This window comes from Vombatus ursinus, unplaced genomic scaffold (assembly GCF_900497805.2).
Source record: "Vombatus ursinus unplaced genomic scaffold, bare-nosed wombat genome assembly UNPS02014797.1, whole genome shotgun sequence".
In the NCBI taxonomy this organism is placed as follows: domain Eukaryota; kingdom Metazoa; phylum Chordata; class Mammalia; order Diprotodontia; family Vombatidae; genus Vombatus; species Vombatus ursinus.
In genome coordinates this window covers 792,153-810,357 of record NW_020954575.1, presented here as the reverse complement: position 1 = coordinate 810,357, position 18,205 = coordinate 792,153, and the positions used below count along the sequence as shown (strand labels likewise).

Sequence of the window (18,205 nt, the reverse complement as noted above, 5' to 3'; positions counted from 1 at the left end):
GCACTTACCAGGCTGCTGTAAATTTATAAGCTGAAGGCCATGTTGCAGGCTAACCAAGGGAGGTCCTAATCACAAGGCAGAAATTTTTTTCCTACCTCAAACTAAAATATTAGAAACAGAAAAAAGAATTTCTTTTTGTAGGTGACACTACAAAAAGGAGGGAGACATGTCTTTCTATGATAGCAAAACTTAACAACAACAACAACAAAAAAAACCAAAAACAAAAACCACTCAACTCTACTGGCCAGATTTCTGACTACTCTAACTGCTAAAGCCTCAGAAACACAAGATTGGTATATCACTTTGCTTGATTTTTGGGGTTTTTTTAATCCTGAGGAATTAGTTTTTTGTTTTTTTCCACAAAATGAAAAAAATTCTTTTTAAGAACAAGGAGTAAATATTTCAGGTAAGGTGTTCATATCTCACCATATGCCATTTAGTCCCACAAAATCATTTCTAAAAACTATGCAACAACTATCTATGGGCTCCATTCACTACAACTCTTATACACTGAGAATAAATAGGGCAGTTCAACTTTCTAATTTGAGAACAAAGCTGCAGCTCTTCCTCCAGATGGCACCAGAATTTTCACCTAAAGAAATTAGTAGTTTTTCTCTTGTCAAGTTGATTTTTCAAAGACAGGGAGGAAGATACGTTCCTGTCGTCCCGAGTACAACTCAGAGGACAGGGAATGGAGTAGGCATTAATAACATCATCCATTTATTTTTGGGGAGATCAAAAACAAGCATCTGATTGCTCTTCTTCACCCTTTAGAAGGCTTAGAAAAGATATACATGAAAGTCTAAAGGTTCAAATGTTTTTTTTTCTCCCGAAGTAGAACTTAGTTTATGAACCAGTAAAAAAAAAAAAAAAATCCTAGATTTCTGAAAGTTAGCAGCATGTAGCTAGGCTAGCATAGTGTTTCACACATATAAACCCTTAATAAATAGGTATCAAATTAAAGTTACATTTCTAACAAATTTTTAAAAAATTTTAATGAAAAATTAAGTTAGAAAATTTGTAATAACTGTCTGACCAAGCCATACTTTCAAATGTAACATACCAAACATTTTACAAGCAAAACATGGTATATACACTTCCTTCTCACCAAAAAAAAAAAAAAGGAAGTAAAAAATTTTCTACAGCTTCGAAGTTTCTAGCAGTTCTATTCTTCTTTATTACTCTCTATTCCTGGACCATCATTTCAGATATAATGTTCAAGCAAAATACACAAATACAGACAATTTAAACAAATGTGTTCATGTGTTGTGTGGGTGGGTGGGTGTGTGGACCCATGCATACACCCACACTACTAAGAAAGGACTACAAGGTAATATACCCATGAAGGCTCAGGTAATATTATAAACTATGTGAATGTACCATGCTCAGCACTGGCAAGAACTGGTTTCAGTCTCAAAACCATAACCAAACTAACCAAGATCCCCAACGTAGTTGCATACGACTAGGGAGCGAAAGAGTTCGGAATACAGTGGTTCTCTTCTGAAAAGAAGCAGAATCTCTCATTTTTCAATTGGTCTTTCTTGGCCATACATCCTAAATAAAAGGTTACAACAGAGAACTCAGAGAAAGGTATGGCGACAGAAGCGGGGAGGAAATCAGAGGCAACTCTGGAACCATGGGAATATCTGTCCACAAATCACTACTCAACAGTAGAAGCTGGAGTAGAGACCAGGAAGAAAAATAGAATGTATTGAGAATTATAAAAGAACATTAAGTATAGCAGGCAGCTCTATACAATTATTCAAGGAATGCAGGAAACAGAAAGCAGAGCCCCTGTGTGCCATGAGGAGTCTGCCCCTCGCTGAAGGACAACCATTCGTTTCTAGAAAATGAGATTCTGAAATCCATAGAGGCAAAAATGTACCAAGAGATGCTGGCTAAATCAGGGATGTATGCCTTTCTCTCCTAGAAATAAGGTATTTCTGAAGCAAAGTAAAAGGATCTGTGGAGACAAAGAAGGGAAGCTATGCTTTGCTGAAGCAGCTCACACTCCCTTTCTGCCCAGGGCTGGAGCAACAGTGGCATCCAGTGGTCACATGGACTCAATACAGATGTCTTTGTCTCATAAGAGGCTCAATTACTCTGGGTAAAGTAGCAATTCAAAACAAAACCACTTCAGATGTCTGCAGCTAGGGACCCAAAAGAAAAGAGACTTTGCCATACAATGGGGAAGAACTAAAGGCTATAAAGCAGAAGAAATGACTGAGGCAAGATAAAGACTGGCCATGTAGATGGCAGAGCACAGGAGGGGCTATTTTAGGTATAATTGTTTCACCTTCATGGCTAAAATAAAACTGCTAAAAAGAATGAGTATCAAACATGAAGGAAACATATCCATTTTAAAGAAAAAGGAAATTGGTTAGGGAGTACCACCCAAAAGTATCTTTTTAATGGTTTTCTAAAGGAAGAGCTAGGAAGTAAATAAGTTACAATTACAAACTTTTCCTGAATTTAATAAGTTTGGCTTGGCTTGTAAATTTTCATAGAGCTGACTTCCAGAGCTGACTTCCAAACTGAAATATGTTTTAAAAGACAGTCTTAATTCTGGTCTTAGATTTTAGAGAAGTTATGCCCTGCTATATCAGTCTCCACCTCAACAAAGAGCAGGAATAGAATTCACCAAAATACTGGCTAAATTCCATATGCAGTTCAAAGTCCTCATATAGTTCCTGAAAGCAAAATGTTAGACACACAGCTTTTTATCTCCAGAAAATTGGGAGAACATATCAACAATACAGTTAAGACTAGAGGAAGGCCAAATTTCTATCTTAATTAGATCATATTTCACCTCTCTTGGGATCGAAGCTTAGAGAAGAAAGGTTCATTGACTCTTCAGCTGTTCATATCTATTTGCTGTCTATTCTATGTTTCTTCCCTAAAGGAGCACACATGGATTAGTGCTGTCTTACCACATGCCTCTCCCCCTCCCTTATATCAGCCCCCTGTGGCTTGTATTTTACATGCAAATTCAAGCTTACCTGTTTGGGTGAGATGTGGGCAGCATGAACTGGAACTCCACTACACAGGTATTGTCCTTTAGTTGCCGATGTTGGACACTGTTGAGTTCATAGGCAATGTAGGCCCTCCGCACATATACCTGGTTAAAAAGTAATCCTCAGTTAGTCCTGAGGAGTTCATGAGAAAAGAAGGGTGAGGAAAAAAACAATGGAAAGGGAGAGCAAATATGGAAGAGACAGGCCTTCCATAAGGAAAGGTTTCCCAAAGCCATTCAGGTAAAACTTCATTTCACTGACATAGTTGCAATCTTCGCTCTATAAGCATAGCCCAACTGGAACAAAACCTCTCCTAGCAGATGCTCATAACTGCAGGATAAACCTTCCTTCAAACAATGTTATCCTGGTGGAAAACTATACTTCCTGACCTTTAGTGAAGACCTGAACCTCAGTAGAAGCTGGAAGCCTAGACGAGTAACCCTAATGAGCCTAAAAGAAAAACAAGGAATAAGAAACACAAGAGGTACAGCTTCAAGACCACTGATGTCTGGAAGATAAAAATTATTTAATTCTATCAAACTTTTGCAACTCTGCTGTTCCTTACCCTCCCCCAAAGTCAACTCCCCAGGTCTGGTTATTTATGTCCTTAGTCCTCAGTGCAAGAACAATGCTAAATAACACATTTTTCAGAGTCATTCACATATAGCTTAGACTCTAGAGTTAAACAACAGACTGCAACTCAGCTAGAACTGTCAGTTCAGCCCAAGCCAGCTAGAAGTCAACTTGCCATGCACCTAAAATACCATGTATGAGCCTCTCAAATGTGCTATTAGCATAACAAGTACACAGGCAGTGGTCTTCATAACTGAGGACATGAAAGCACCACAGAAGATTCAGGGAGTTACTTAGTTCGGTGTGTATTCAAGCAAATTCTATAACAATCTATACCAGGACTGAAAAACAAAAATTGCTAACAACCTAATGGATCTTTTACAGGTTAAAGAATTCAAACCAAACTATGCCAAACAGCTGTTGTCTTGAAAAGATAACAATGGGTCAGCTCTATTACACTATGTCACTGCTAAATCAAAAATCATCACTGTTATAAAATTGTGCATATCCTTTGAACTAACAATACCACTAGGTCTATACCCCAAAGAGATCAAAGGAAAAAGAAAAAAGACCTATAGGTATAAAAACATTTATCACAGTTCTTTTTGTGGTGGCAAAAAACTGGAAATTGAGGGGATGTCCTTCAATTGGGGAATGGCTAAACAAGTTGTGGTATATGAATGTTATGGAATAGTACTGTGCTATAAGAAGTCGCGAGGGAGATGGTTTCAGAAAAACCTGGGAAGACTTATATGAACTGATACAAAATGAAGTGAGCAGAACCAGGAGAACAATGTACAAAGTAACAGAAATATTGTAAGGATGATCATCTGTGAAAGACTTAGTTACTCTAATCAAACAATGATCCACAACAATTCCAAAGAATACATGATGAAAAATGCTATCTACCTCCACAGAGAGAACTGATGAACTCTTGAGTACAGGTGGAAGCATTTTTTTTCATTTTCTTTATTTTTCTTGCCCCCTCCCCACCTTTTTTGCAACATGCTAATATAGAAATATAGTTTGCATGATTTCACACATATAATGGGCATCATATTGCTTGCCTTTTCAATTGGGGGGGGAGTTAGAGGGAAAGAATTTGGAACTCAAAATTAAAAAAAAAAAAGAATATAAAAAAATGAAATTTTATTTTTAAATCTCACACCCTTCACATCAGTCATCACACCCCTAAGGCAAAAAACTCAGTCACTTTTTTCCCAGTATTCTTTAGTGGCAGTAAGCAGTGGCTATGCTTCAATACTTCTAGGATCTGTGACTTCAACATGATTCAATTTAACAAATAGTATCGACTATGAGCAAGACACTGTGCCAAGCACTAGTGATAAAAAGAAAAAACAAAACAGTCCCTGCCCTCAAAGAACTTACTGTCCCCGGGGTGGGAGAAGAGTAGACACAAATATAACATGTATAAAGATAAGTAAATTCAAAGCATAAACAAAGCGATATAGGAGGAGTTGGGGAGAAGATAACTAACAAATGAAGAGATCAGAAAAGTAAGGAGGAAAGAAAGAAGCATTTATTAAGCACCTACTATATACCTGGCACTTTACTAAGCACTTTACAAGTATTATTGCATTTGATCCTCACAACCACCCTGGGAAGTCAATGCTGTTATTAGCCCAATTTTAAAGCTAAGGAAACTAAGGTAAACAAAGGTTAAGTGCCTTGCCCTGGGTCACACAGCTTAAATATATATATGTATATATGTATATTCCAACCTAAAGAAAGCAATCTTTGTGACAGCCAAATAGGTAGAAGAAATTAATTAGACCAAAAAGGTCATGTCATTTTTACCACAGAAACTTACCTCCAGAGCTGCCATTCTCACCACTTGGTTGCTATGGTAGAAGAAGTTTGGGAGGACATCAAAAATGGATGTTTCAGACAAGATAAGTTTCTGTAAAATAACATAATAATACAAATATAATCAAGGTAAATTCTATCTACACCATGTAACGCTATTGTCTAAAGCAAATGGTGAAATCTTACATTACTTTTTATTCATCTTCAAATGCTACTTTTTGATAAATTAAGACAAGTTCAGGCATCTTATTCTAGTACAAGTATAATCAGGTTGGGAAATGGCTACACATTTTGTTACATGAATGTATGGAATATTACTGTGCCACAAGGAACTAAAAATATGAAGGATGCAGAAAAGCATGGATGAGAAAATGCATATCTCTTCCCTCCTCTGCAGAGACTGGGGAATCTGTAGGAGTGGAATACATAATATACTGAGACTCAGTTGGTATGTTGGTTAATTCTCCTGAACTGTTTTCCCTACCTTTCTTTTCTTTTCTTTTCTTTTCTTTTTTAAATTATTTGTTAACAGGAATGTCTCATTGACTGGGAAAGGGAGTTGGGGGATGGGGTGAGGGAGGAGAGATATATTAGGAAATGAAGATGACATAAAAGCAAAAGACAATAATAAAATTTTTAAGTAAAAAAGTCAGTCACGTTAAAAAGTGGATTCAGTGTACCTCAGCTCTTATAGGTCCTTCCATGCTGCTCTGCTACCAGAGCAGTCAAAAACCTCTTCACCCTACAGCCAACTTGGTGATGACCTTTCTGAACTAACTTGACCTATCAGACAAAATGTATGGCACACCATTTAGTTTGGCCTTCCCCTCTTTCAACCAAAAATCATGCCCTCATTCTCACATTAACTTCCTTACCTCACTTTATTCCTATAGGGGGCAGGGTCTGTTAGCTCCTGATCTAGCTTCGTAGCCTAAGTCATGGCTGAAACAGGTAAGGATGCACATCCTCAAATGAACCCTCTACTTCCTTAACTAGTTATAGATACTTGTCCCAGATCACAATTGTCTTCTTTGACGTATGAAATCTGGTAACTGGTCAGTGCAAGAAGGGTTAGATAACACTAGTCTAAGCTTGATCATTCCTAATCAGCAGCAGAATAATATAATGGAAAAAAAACTAGAGTGGGAGTTGAGAGACCTGGGGATTCTAATCTCAATTCTATCTACATGATACTACATGATTTTGGACAAGTCATTGAATCCTTGTGGCCCTCAGTTTCCTTTTATGTAAAAGGAAACAGTTCAACTAAATTGAATTCTCTGGTCCCTTCGAGCTTTGAAATTCTATGATTCAACAGCCCTATCTCAATTACTAAATCCTGCCTTATGGTTCCAGTATAATGAACTCTGTGATTCTTGCGTTCCTGATTTTCAACCCTTTCTGGAAGGGCCAACAGATCCTACATGACATCAACTTTTGGTTTCCCCAAAAGGGAATCTTTCAGACTATCATAGAAGCTATAAAGGTTATCTAGGGCTAGACTGTACCAATAACAACAATTCCTTCCCTAATTGGAAAAACACAAAGTTGTCACTAAAAATATGTTGTAAGTTCAGAAATAAAGAGTCAAGATGTTTCCAATTAAACTGATAAAATAAGCCCAATGACCTTTCAATGCCTAGAAAAAAGATAAGCTAAGGGCAGTTAAGTGGTGCAGTGGATAGAACACCGGCCCTGGATTCAGGAGTACCTGAGTTCAAATCCGGCCTCAGGCACATAACACTTACTAGCTGTGTGACCCTGGGTAAGTCACTTAACCCCACTGCCTAACCAAAAAAGAGAGAGAGAGAGAAAGAGAGTTGTTCCTCCTAGTACTTAAAATTTCAGATGATGTTCTCCCTTTTTCCCAGAGGTACCTATGTGTGCTAACAGAAAAGTATCATCCATCTACTCCACCTTAACTAAGCATCACAAACCAATCTGAACTGCCAACGAAAGCTGACTTTGGAAGCATTCCAGTTTAAAAAGGTATGTATTGCAATAGGACACTTTCGTAAAGACAATTATCGTCTAATGTAAAGTCAAGCCTGATAGAATTTCACTGGGAGGATCATTTGTAGCTATGCAACTTTTTAGAGAACCTGAAGAATTCTACCAAGTTTAGAGGTAAAATGGGGCAATACAACAGAAAAGATCTACACGTACCTGTAGGTTCTCAATGCAAAACTGATGTCCATACATGTCAATAGCCGATAGGAAAATAGATTCTACTTGGTTATGGCGAAGTTCATAGGATGGTAAATGGGAAGCAATAAGAACCTGGAATAAGAAAATAAGGAAGCATGAGTTCCAGAGAGTGTCATTGTTTTGGTCACCTATTAGGCAACCCTAACACAAAGAAAATAAATACAAACCTGTAAGAGTACTGAATCAAAGATGAAGTCTAACAGAGACCAAGTAAAGCAACTTCCAAGTCCCACAACATAAAACCAATGCCACCAAATGCTGAATCTCAGTTGCCTCTATCCACGATTTTTGTTGTGGGCAATTCCCCATTGGGAGGGAAACCACTTCAATCAAGTTCCATCAGTGCATGTGATCTACCATTGCAAAGCTACTAGCGCTGAGACTGCATGACTAGCTATTAATTGGAAATCGGGGTTGGCAGTGAGCAGCTGTGGGGATGGCATAGTGATGGCAGCAAAGTCAGCCTCTTGCAGCTCTGTGGTAGACACACCAGGAAAAGCTGTCCCAATAGCTCCAGGGACTCAACACCGAGGAGATGGTGTCAAGAAGCAACAGCAAGGTATATGAGGGGCAGAGAGAAGAAAAGCAGTGTCACAAACAAACAAACAGTGCCACGGTAGGACTTGAATACCCTCAGCAGGTCACTGAAAGGTTCAATAACTCTGAGCAGTTCAGTGACATGGATACAATTCCAGGGAAAGCAGAAGGTCACTGAACAGCTTCAAATGCTGTTTCACTCTCAGTGCCCACACACAAAAACACAAAAGGGGCTCAGACTCCCGCCTCCCTGCAGAAACCTTCTGGAATGGAAATGAAGACGGCAGGAGGAGCTGACTGGACTTCTCTGGGACTGCTCTGATTTGTGTGATTCACTTCATTATCTTTCTGCTTTCCACACTTGAAAACTAAGTTCATATGAAAAGATCATCTGTTTCTAAGCTCCCTTTGGGAACTCTGAAATAGGAGTCTATTTTTCTCCCTTGGTCTCCCCCTCTGTCCATCACAACCAGTTTGGCCATCACAGCAATGTTCAGTAGCATTGAGCAGGCCACCAGGATTTATGTTGGCAGAAGTGCACCTGATTACAAGGACTCTTTAAAGAGCACACACAACATGGAAACATTTGTTCTAAGGTAATGAAACTCACATAGAGAATTGCATGACCTTTGCAAGAGGACTGAATGTAAAAGCTTATTGGGTCTAGAAATTTCAACCCAAAGACAACAGCCCTTCCCTCCCTGTAACCAGAGACTGTCCTTACCTGCCGGGCTCGAAGTGCCACTTTAGCATTGGTGGTTTTGCTGAGCTGAGTCAGCTCGGTAAGGATATTCAGCAGCTCATCAGTGAGGGTGGGATCCCGGCCACACAACTGATCCTAATTTTTGTGGAGGGAAAAAAAAGACAACACATAAGTGAATTGGGCTTTAGTTCCCTCCCAACCCCCTTGTTCCACTTCAAAGGAAACACAATTGAGTTAGTAAGGACACACAAACTCCCTCTTTATTCGTGACATCATGGTTAAGGGAATCCCAAAGGAAAGCTGGGAGGGAGAAGAGGGAGCTAGCAGCCCCAATTCATTCACTAGCATCCTTAATGCATTTCTTTAGAGCATAGCCCTAGACTTTTAACATGCAAAAGGAATCATCAGAGACTAACAAGGGGGTACAAGGGAATTCTGTGTAAGAAACAGCAGATGGTGCCTCAAAGTTTTAAGAGGTTTTAAATATGTGGGGTCTAAAAGGGCCTTCGTATTCCCTCCCCCAACTTGGGAGAAAGGCAGCATAAAGGGAAAGGAACGGCTCCTGGTAACATGCATTCTTTGCAACCAAATGTTCAGCCTCCTAGGAGGGGGAAAACAGGAGCACAAGAGCTAATTATTCATTTGTAAATATGCACACAAATAAAAAAATCTCACCACTAAGCTGCCTTTCTCCTTAGCAATTGAATTCAGCATTTATCTTCCCTCAGATCCAAGAACTACCCCATTATCTATGAACTGGACAATCTTATCTCAATTCAAGGTAAAACAAACTCTCAACACAAGCCCAGAGTTGGAATGGTCTGGTACCTTGGTCTCTATCTTACCTCTTCTAAAAAGGAAAAAAAAAAGCTCAAAACCCTCATTGAACATCTATTCAATTGGATGATGATATATTGTGTGGCAAAGAAACTTCCCCTGGACTCCAGCTGAAGATCAGTTTATTATCCAAATTTATCTATTTCCCATGTAATTTCATCCAGGCCAATACAACTGCAGTTTCTAAGCATCTTTGACCTTTCTGAATGTTACTAAGCCATGTGGCAGTGAGCTGCAGTTCTTAACTCCACATTGCTTCAAATTATACATAAATGTGTGTATTTCCCTTTTCTAGGTGTTTAAACAGTTACCCAAGATGTCAATGCTCCTTTGTTTCCACATTACTACATGAGACAGGAAGAAGTGGTGTTCCCAATGAGGCTTCTTGTTGCTATTCAATCTTCTCAACACCTTGATCAGTCCTTTTCTTGAAGTATCTCTGTTTCACACTAAACCATCGCCATCTCAGGAGTACTCTTGACAGTCCGTTGCCATAGTAGTGCAAATAAATGCTTAGGAAATGTGGCTTGAGGGGAGTACACATATTTACCATACAGCTCTTCCAAGTCATTAAAAATAAGTTTGTGGAACACCTCAACCCCATTATACACACTGAGATACAGGGACGAAGAGCAAGGCTTCTTTCAAACCATTTCCCCAACTCACTGTCCAGGTTAGCTCACAAGGACCTCTAGTCACAAAATGTTATGAGAATTCATAGTTAAATGGCTATCACACATCTTAAGCAGCTACTTGCCAATTATCTGAGCAGCTAGCTGGCATTCTTTTCCTTCTTACCTGTGTCCACTTATCTAGATTAGAAGAAAAGGCACTAAAATGGAATAAAACTGCACAACTCTGCTCAACAAATGGCCTCAAATTCCTATCTACCCCAAAACTATAAGAGCAAAGAAGTGGGAGAAAATGTAACTACTTCTTTTTCACTAGAGTCTGACAATCAGAGTAGAATTTTTGGGGAACATGTAAGATACCTCAAGATAAGTGTATAAGTGCGCATGGAGACAGCACAATAGGTGTATGCACCAAAAAATGGGTCTATGTCACCCAAATGTCCCTTTCACTCATTATTCACAATAGGCCAAAGACATCTCCCTGCAATCCAGACAATACCAACCGTTAAGCCCATCTGCCACCATGAGACTCCTCTAATGTCTAAGAGGTTCAACAATAACACTCCTAAAAATCTACAGACAGACAACCAGATTCTTCTCAGAGAGAAATACAATGATCTAAGGGAAGAAAAAGGACATAAGGATTTATAGAGGGCCTACTCTGTACCAGACACTGCGCTAAGCACTTTACAAATGTTCTCTCGTTTGATCCTTACAACAACCCTGGAAGAGACAAGTGCTAATACCCCCCTCATTTTTACAGTTGAGGAAACTGAGGCAGAGAGAGGTTAAGCGACTTGACCTGGATCACATAGCTAGTAAGCATCTGAGGCTGGAGTTGAACTAATTTCTTCCTAACTCCAGGCTCAGCAATCTATCCGCTGCACCACCAGCTGCCTCAAAGATGCCCTTATCTGGGGTGATACAAAACAGTTTTCTTTTAAAAAAAGCCAGCTTTAAAACTTTAAATTAAAATTGTGAATAAAGAAAAACAGACAACTCATTTAAGCACAGATATGTGTGGAGACCTCTTTTCTTTTTCCTTGTTTTTTCTATCTGCTGAAGATCACAAGAGACAGAATGTGAACTACGATAATCAGAAAAATAAAGAATGAAATAGGTGTTCTTCCCTTATCACCAGCTAAAGATTTTCCTGATCCTCTTGTGGTAAAATCCAGCAACAGACTCTTTCTAAAGTGAACAGAGACAAAAAACCCAGTTTTTCCTGACCTAGGAAAACCATGGACTTCAAAACTCAAAACAGGATTTTCTCACTAGTCCTCACTGCAAAAAAGAATCCCAGATTATCCAACCATTTCACCCTCACAAGCAGCAGAATTTGATAAAAAGAGTAAGAGTGTCCCCCTGGCAAAGCAGGCAGGCATAGAAGACAGTGTGTGAGAGCCTGACTAAAGGGCTAAGCACAGTCCAGTCACACCCGCCAGTTAACCAGCTCTGAAACAGACACTCGTGACTAAAGACTCTGGTCCTTGGTCCTGAGTACCTGGATGATACATCACCACCATCATTTCCGGGTGCAACATTTCAGCATCGAGATGACACAGTGTCACTAGTCAGGAGCCAAGTGGATAGATTTATTTCCTCTGGACAAAGATGTATATAATAAGGGAGCCTACCTGCTTGTTTTGGGACAACAGGTCACTTGCATATATCTGCAGGCCAAAGTGAAAATTGCTATTCAACAAGGGCACAACACAGTTATATCTTGCTTTCATCCTTGACCTGGATGGTGTTTAACTACAGGGCACTGCTCTGCTCAGAAATCTAACAAGCATGCTAAGTGGCAGCACCAAGCCAGGGTGAAACCACTGACCAACAGTATCATTGCTTTCAGAAGAGCCCAATGCAACAATCCTTTCTGATGTGCACATATTGGGCAGTGGATGTAAGAATGGAAATCATTTTAGAATTCAGAAAAATACAATCTAGTAGGAAATGCCTTCAAGACAAGTTACTGATCACTCAACAGATGCACCAGTCCCAACATTAGTGATAAAGTGGTAGCTTGACAACCCAATGATATCACCAAGCAAACCTAACAGGACAATGTCTATGTTTCTCAATGTTTTGCTGCACAAAGATCACTGGAAGAGTTTTAGAGGCAGCTGGTGGGAGAGTGGACAGAGCAGGAAGACCTGGCTTCAAATATGGTTTCAGACACATAATAGCTACGTGACCACAGGCAAATCACTTAACCTCTGTCTGCCTCAGTTCCTCAACTGTAAAACAGAAATAATAGTAGTATCTATCTCCCAGAGTTGCTGTGCGGATCAAATGAGATAATATTTGTAAAGCACTTTGCACAGTACTGGCACACAGTAAGGATACATGAAGGCAAACTACCATCGTGATTGTTATTATCATTATTATTATTAGGGGTTTTATTTTTTCAATTTCTTAGCTTCTTGAAGAAAAACTGTTTGCAGAGTCAGATTAAGAACGTCTGGAGCAAAACCTCTGAGAGGAAGGAAAACTGTTGGTCAGCATTCCAAATGCTTCCAGTTCAAAGTCAGAAGCTTAAAGTTACATGGCATAACCCAGAAGTTGGCGTTTCATAGCCCTTCCAATGCATGTGGCATACTAAGATTTGAAGGAGAAAAATCAGTCAGCACAGAGAGAACTCCAAGATATAAAGCAGCCACGTTTACTCTATTAGCCAGAATCAGAATTCCCCTCCCTTTTTTGTCTACTTTTTATACACAAACTTTTCCGAGTTGCTGCTGCAAAAATGTTCCCTATTTTTACCCTCCCAAGTTGCCTAACTAAGCCTAACAAGCTTCAGAAGACCAGATCACTTGCCTATGCTGCTTTGATATCTCTGCTGTGGACATTAGCCAAGTTTGAAGCTCTAGGCTTTTTCCCATAAGTTCAAGTATAAGGAGCAAGAAACACTTTTTGAATAAATTCAACAATGGCTTGCAGACTTGTGGTCTTCAGGGGCAACAAAATGTTTCTAGCTAATGGTGCTCGAAGGAAACTTGACGGGGACAGACATTAAGCATCTTACTTAGTACCTTGCCTTCTGGCAACAGAGAAAGATTAGGAGATGTACATCAGCTGAATTTGCTTAGGAGTCACTGAATACCACCAGACAGGGCTATGCCAATGCCAGGAGGCATCTTCGCAATGGGGCAGCTCTACAGTCCCGCTACAGTGATCCCCAGAAACCCTCAGAGAGTAAACTACATGCAGCTGATTTCCTTGATCCTTCCCTTTAGGCCCTAAAGCCCCAGAAGTCATCTAGCACAGCAAAGCACACTATCAACATCACAGCTCCTGGAGAGCAGAGACTGGGTACACAGTACACCCATCAATCAGAAAGCAAAGGCAACAGAAGCAGCAAAGAAAAGGAAACCAACAGAGAACATAGGCCTGAAGGAATTCAAAGGCAGGATCAAAATGCCATCATATTCAGGTGATATCTGTGACAGGACAGAAAAGACAATAAGAACAGAAAAATGTTTATAACTGAGATACCATTACCCTGTGCTTTCTAAAAGAGTAAAAGAAAATCAGCAGAGAACTCTAGCACCCAGTGTGTCAAGAATATTTTCTAAGTGTTTGTTCATCCCTACTCTGTATGCCCATCACCTTGAGTTTAAAGTCACATCACTTCCCCTCTTATTTTCCAAATCTTCAAGATGGCAGTGAGAACAATTGACATTTCAAAAGCCTTTAACGATGAACTACAGATCCATCTTATGATTACTAATCTTAAATTTTGTCTAAATGGAGATAAAGGAAAAAATGAAAATGGCAAATGAAGAACAAGATGGCTTCGTCTTTCCCTCTTTGATTTTCCATCTCCCTCACCTTCTCTCTCTCTCTCTCTCTCATCCCCCTACACCCAAATAGTAGAAGATGACTGTTTCATAAGGGGTTTGGTTTATTGGAAAGAAAGTTTCAGTCTCATGCATGCAAGTGGGAAGCAATCAGAACAACAAGGGGGAAAATTCTAAGAACAGGAGCAAGTCAGAGCTCCACTGGCTTTTGCCTGTCCTGACGGGCAAGAGCAGAAAGCCGAGCCTCAAACCAGCTCTCTGACACGGCCCAACGTCTCTGCAGCACCCCCCGTGTAATTACACACTTGAGTGACTGGACTCTGAAGAAAATTGAAGGCTTGAGCTCCGAACAGCTGCCATTTTCTCTCTCCATCACACCAGCGTGATTACTTGAGAAATGAACAGCCCCAGCTCAAAGCTACTCCAGAATTCTCAGAGGAAATATGGCTCCGTGTTCCAATAATGAGATTCTTAAGGCAAGCGTTACTTACAATCACTCCGCAAAAGGAGTGAGCCAGGCCCCTATATCTTACAAATTAGAATTTAAGAAACCCAGCGACAGTCTTGGGCGATCATTACTCTTCGACTGCTCCAAGGGTTCTGGGCTTGGGTCTATTTTTAGAGCAGAAAGCTGTTATGTCCTTAAAAAAATAATAATCATAATAAAATGGAAGGTCCCCATAATTAGCTTCCTTTGAAGCCAAATCCCCCTCTGTTTTCAATCCAAATAAACTGATTTCCAACTTCCTTTTCCTCCCAATTACTACCAATTTCCTACCATAAAGTCTTTTGGTTTCATCTAAAGGTAACTCTCAGTTTCTTAAACATTTAAATAGCTAAGCTTACAAGAATTTCTTCTATCTTACATGCAAGATAAATTCAAAAAAGTTTCTGTTGACGCTATCATCTAGTTCTTGAAATCTATTGTTTAGGTAAGTTAAAATATTAAAAAACTGATCATGGATTTTTTTCATTCACATACACATTTTCCCATTAACCAATCTCCCAATCACTCCAGGAAGCCAAAGAAAATAAACATATTTGTAATTAGGTATTGCAAAAAATTAGCCATCCTAAAAATTTGGTCTTCTCTACTGAACAAGCCAGGGAGGGAATGGAATGAGTTGATCTGCCTATTAACTAGGAAAGCAGCTCTGCCTAGGTAGAAGGAAAAGTGCAGTGGAACTAAAGTTTGCCTTCACTGTAAAATAGGAAATAAAAAAATGGTGGTGAAAATTTTCTAGCACAGAAATGTCTTTTGTCAGGAAAATCTCACTACAGAACAGAAACATGGCTGCCAGCATGCCAAATTCCAAGGAAGGACATAGAAGGGTCACTTCCAAGGAAAAAGAAATTACTGTTGTTCCGTATTACAGGGAAACATGACAGATATTATACAAACTAGTCAGGAAGATGACAGGAATTTTTAGAAGGGACCTATTATTTTCTAAAGCCCATTTCAAGCTCAGGCAAGACCTAAGACTAAAGAATGAAGGGAAAGAAGTCTTTAAGACAGTTTCCAAAATTCACAAGGCCTGCAATAACTCTGGAAGATCATTTGATTTTCGTTAGCCTTCTCTGTATCAAGCAGGAGTTTCCTTCCCTCCTACTGATTCTACTGCTACTTAGGTAATAAGGACACAAGCACAGTCTTCCACAGTTTAATGAAAAGGATGCTGAGTCCACTGTTATTAGACACTAAGAAAGTAAGTACATGCTTTGTTGGACTAAATTATTGAGTTTCCCCAACAAAAAAATTTAGATTTCCATGAAAACACAAGGAGAATATAGTAAAAGCAGAGGCTATGAAAATTTCTTTGGGGAGCACTAATTAGTTTCTTAAGGCTGGAGGCATGTGATTATTTTGTGACTAGACCAAATTTCAAGAAAATGTTTCACCGGAGTCTGGAGACAAGGATAGAAAAGTTTATAGCACATTATAAAACACAAGAAGATTTTACCAACAGGACAACTGCTTCCTAAAGATGCAAATTCCTCCATGCTTTCCTCTTCCCACCTCATTTCAAAGTTCACAATCAGGACCCCAAAACCTACCAAGCTAGGAAGGATATTAAGCCAATTCTACCAGCAAAATCATCACTTGCTTGGTCATAAACAAGAGTCATAATTGATGGTTAGAAGCTCAGTAAGGTTTATCTCCACTTGAAGAATGAGGACCAGCAAAAACACTCCAAAGCTCCAATTTAGCTGTATTTGCAAGGAAATAGCATAATGAAATGGGAGCAGTCCAGATGAAAAGTTAAAAAAGCTGGGTTCTCATCTTAGCTCTGCCACAAACCAAATGTATGGACTTCAAACAAGTCACTTCACCTCTATAATAATAATAGAAATGGTAATAAAATTTAACAACTCGTGCTTACATAGCACTTTGCAAACTGCTTCACAAATATTATCTTATTTGATCATCACAAGAGGTATTATTAATCCATTTCACAGATGAGCAAACTGAGGTTCCAGAAGTTAAATGACTTGCCATGGGGTACACAGTTCCTAAGTGTTTTTGAGACTATATTTAAACCTAAGTCTTCCTGACCTCAATACAAGTGCTCCATGATACCTCTAGCCTTCACTTACTTTCTACCCAAAAGAAAGGCTTGGACTAAATAACTCCTAAGGTTCCTTCTAGCTCTAATGTCCCTGCTTTAACAACAATCTTTTTCTAGCCAGAACTGCATTTACATCCGAGACAGAGGAGATGTCAACCTTGAAGGGAAAGGGAGAGGAAGGAGGCCTGCAGACACCAAGCCCTATGCAGCCAGTCAAAAGAAGATGTCATCTTTGTCTCCAAACCCAGCCACCAGAAGTAGGAAATTTTCTTTGTCTCATCAACCACCCACTGAGATGCTGAGGGACTGAACTCACAATAAGCATAGTGACCAGAAGGTTCTTCTTGGTGACTTGAGCATGGGAGAAGATATAGTTCAGCACAGTGTTCATATCACTTTTATTCTCTTCCCGGAGGGTGAAGACACACTTATCGTAGTGACCTGCAAGAAATAAGCAGGAATCCAATTCGTTCTAGATATGTGGATTCATACTCACACATGTTTTCACATTCCACAGTTCATCAGGGAAGGGGAAAGAGGTGATTTATTGTGAAGCCTAAGTTCTAATGTTCCTTCCAACTCTGAGATTGTGATGCTATGAACGCCAGTATGAATATCATAGCTTTCCCCAAATCCTCTCTTCCCTCTCCACACCATAAAGAATACAGCATATTCCAACTTATTAAAATTTTAAATAGTCTGCATGGAATTTGATGCTGATGAGTAAAAGATACATACTTAAAATGTCGCATATTTACAAAAAGAAAAATTGAAACTTACCTTTTGAGAATAAAGAGAGGGAATAGCAACAGGATCATAAGAGTTTATCCCTAAAAAAACATATAAAGAACTTCTTCCATCCCATTAAAATATTTTAATTCAGGTGAAACTATTCACTGCAATAGAGCTAGGGTCTAAATATCTATTTTCCAAAGCTATGTTCTGTAGTGTTAACTCAAAAAAATTAGGTATTTAGTTTTTCCCCTACCCTCAAAGTCCATTTGAAAGCTGTCTCTGCCTACTTGGAATCATCATTTTTCCCTCCTAGCAAGAACTAGTAGAACACCAAATTAGAATTTCAAAGCTAGACTAAGATAAAAGTCAAAGAAAAACTTGGGATTTAGCCAAAAGGTTGGTGGAAAGAGTAAGAGTCATGAATATTTTCACTGGAGTGTCCCAAGGCCACTATGCTATAGAGAAAGTGTACCTTACAGCAGGAGCCTGTCAGGTTTGTTTTCATAATAATTACTACAGCATGCTAGCCAGATTCAAGTCTCAGGCTGTCAGAGCTGGTTGATGTTTTGGTCTATTTTGCTTAACTGTATTTGTCTACTACAAGAGGTCATTTGGGGAAGGGGCAGCTAGGTGGTGCAATGGATAGAGCGTCAGCCCTAGGGTCAGGAGGACTTGAGTTCAAATCTGACCTCAAACACTTGACACTTAACTAGCTGTGTGACCATAGGCAAGTCACTTAACCCCAAGTGCCTCATTTCTTCCCCCCCCC

At 39.4% G+C, this 18,205-nt stretch overlaps 1 protein-coding gene across 5 annotated transcripts in view; it reads right to left on the bottom strand.

The window, feature by feature from the left end:
• The window catches only part of ACACA (acetyl-CoA carboxylase alpha), a 238,786-nt gene that overhangs the window by 138,604 nt on the left and 81,977 nt on the right, over window positions 1-18,205 (bottom strand). For all 5 annotated transcript variants that reach the window (XM_027870541.1, XM_027870542.1, XM_027870545.1 and 2 more), the window contains 5 exons: window positions 17,018-17,142; window positions 8,884-8,997; window positions 7,581-7,694; window positions 5,419-5,508; window positions 3,000-3,118 (listed from right to left, as the gene is read on the bottom strand). In XM_027870541.1, coding sequence (XP_027726342.1) covers window positions 3,000-3,118; window positions 5,419-5,508; window positions 7,581-7,694; window positions 8,884-8,997; window positions 17,018-17,142 — 562 coding nt within the window. The remainder of the gene's footprint in view (window positions 1-2,999; window positions 3,119-5,418; window positions 5,509-7,580; window positions 7,695-8,883; window positions 8,998-17,017; window positions 17,143-18,205) is intronic.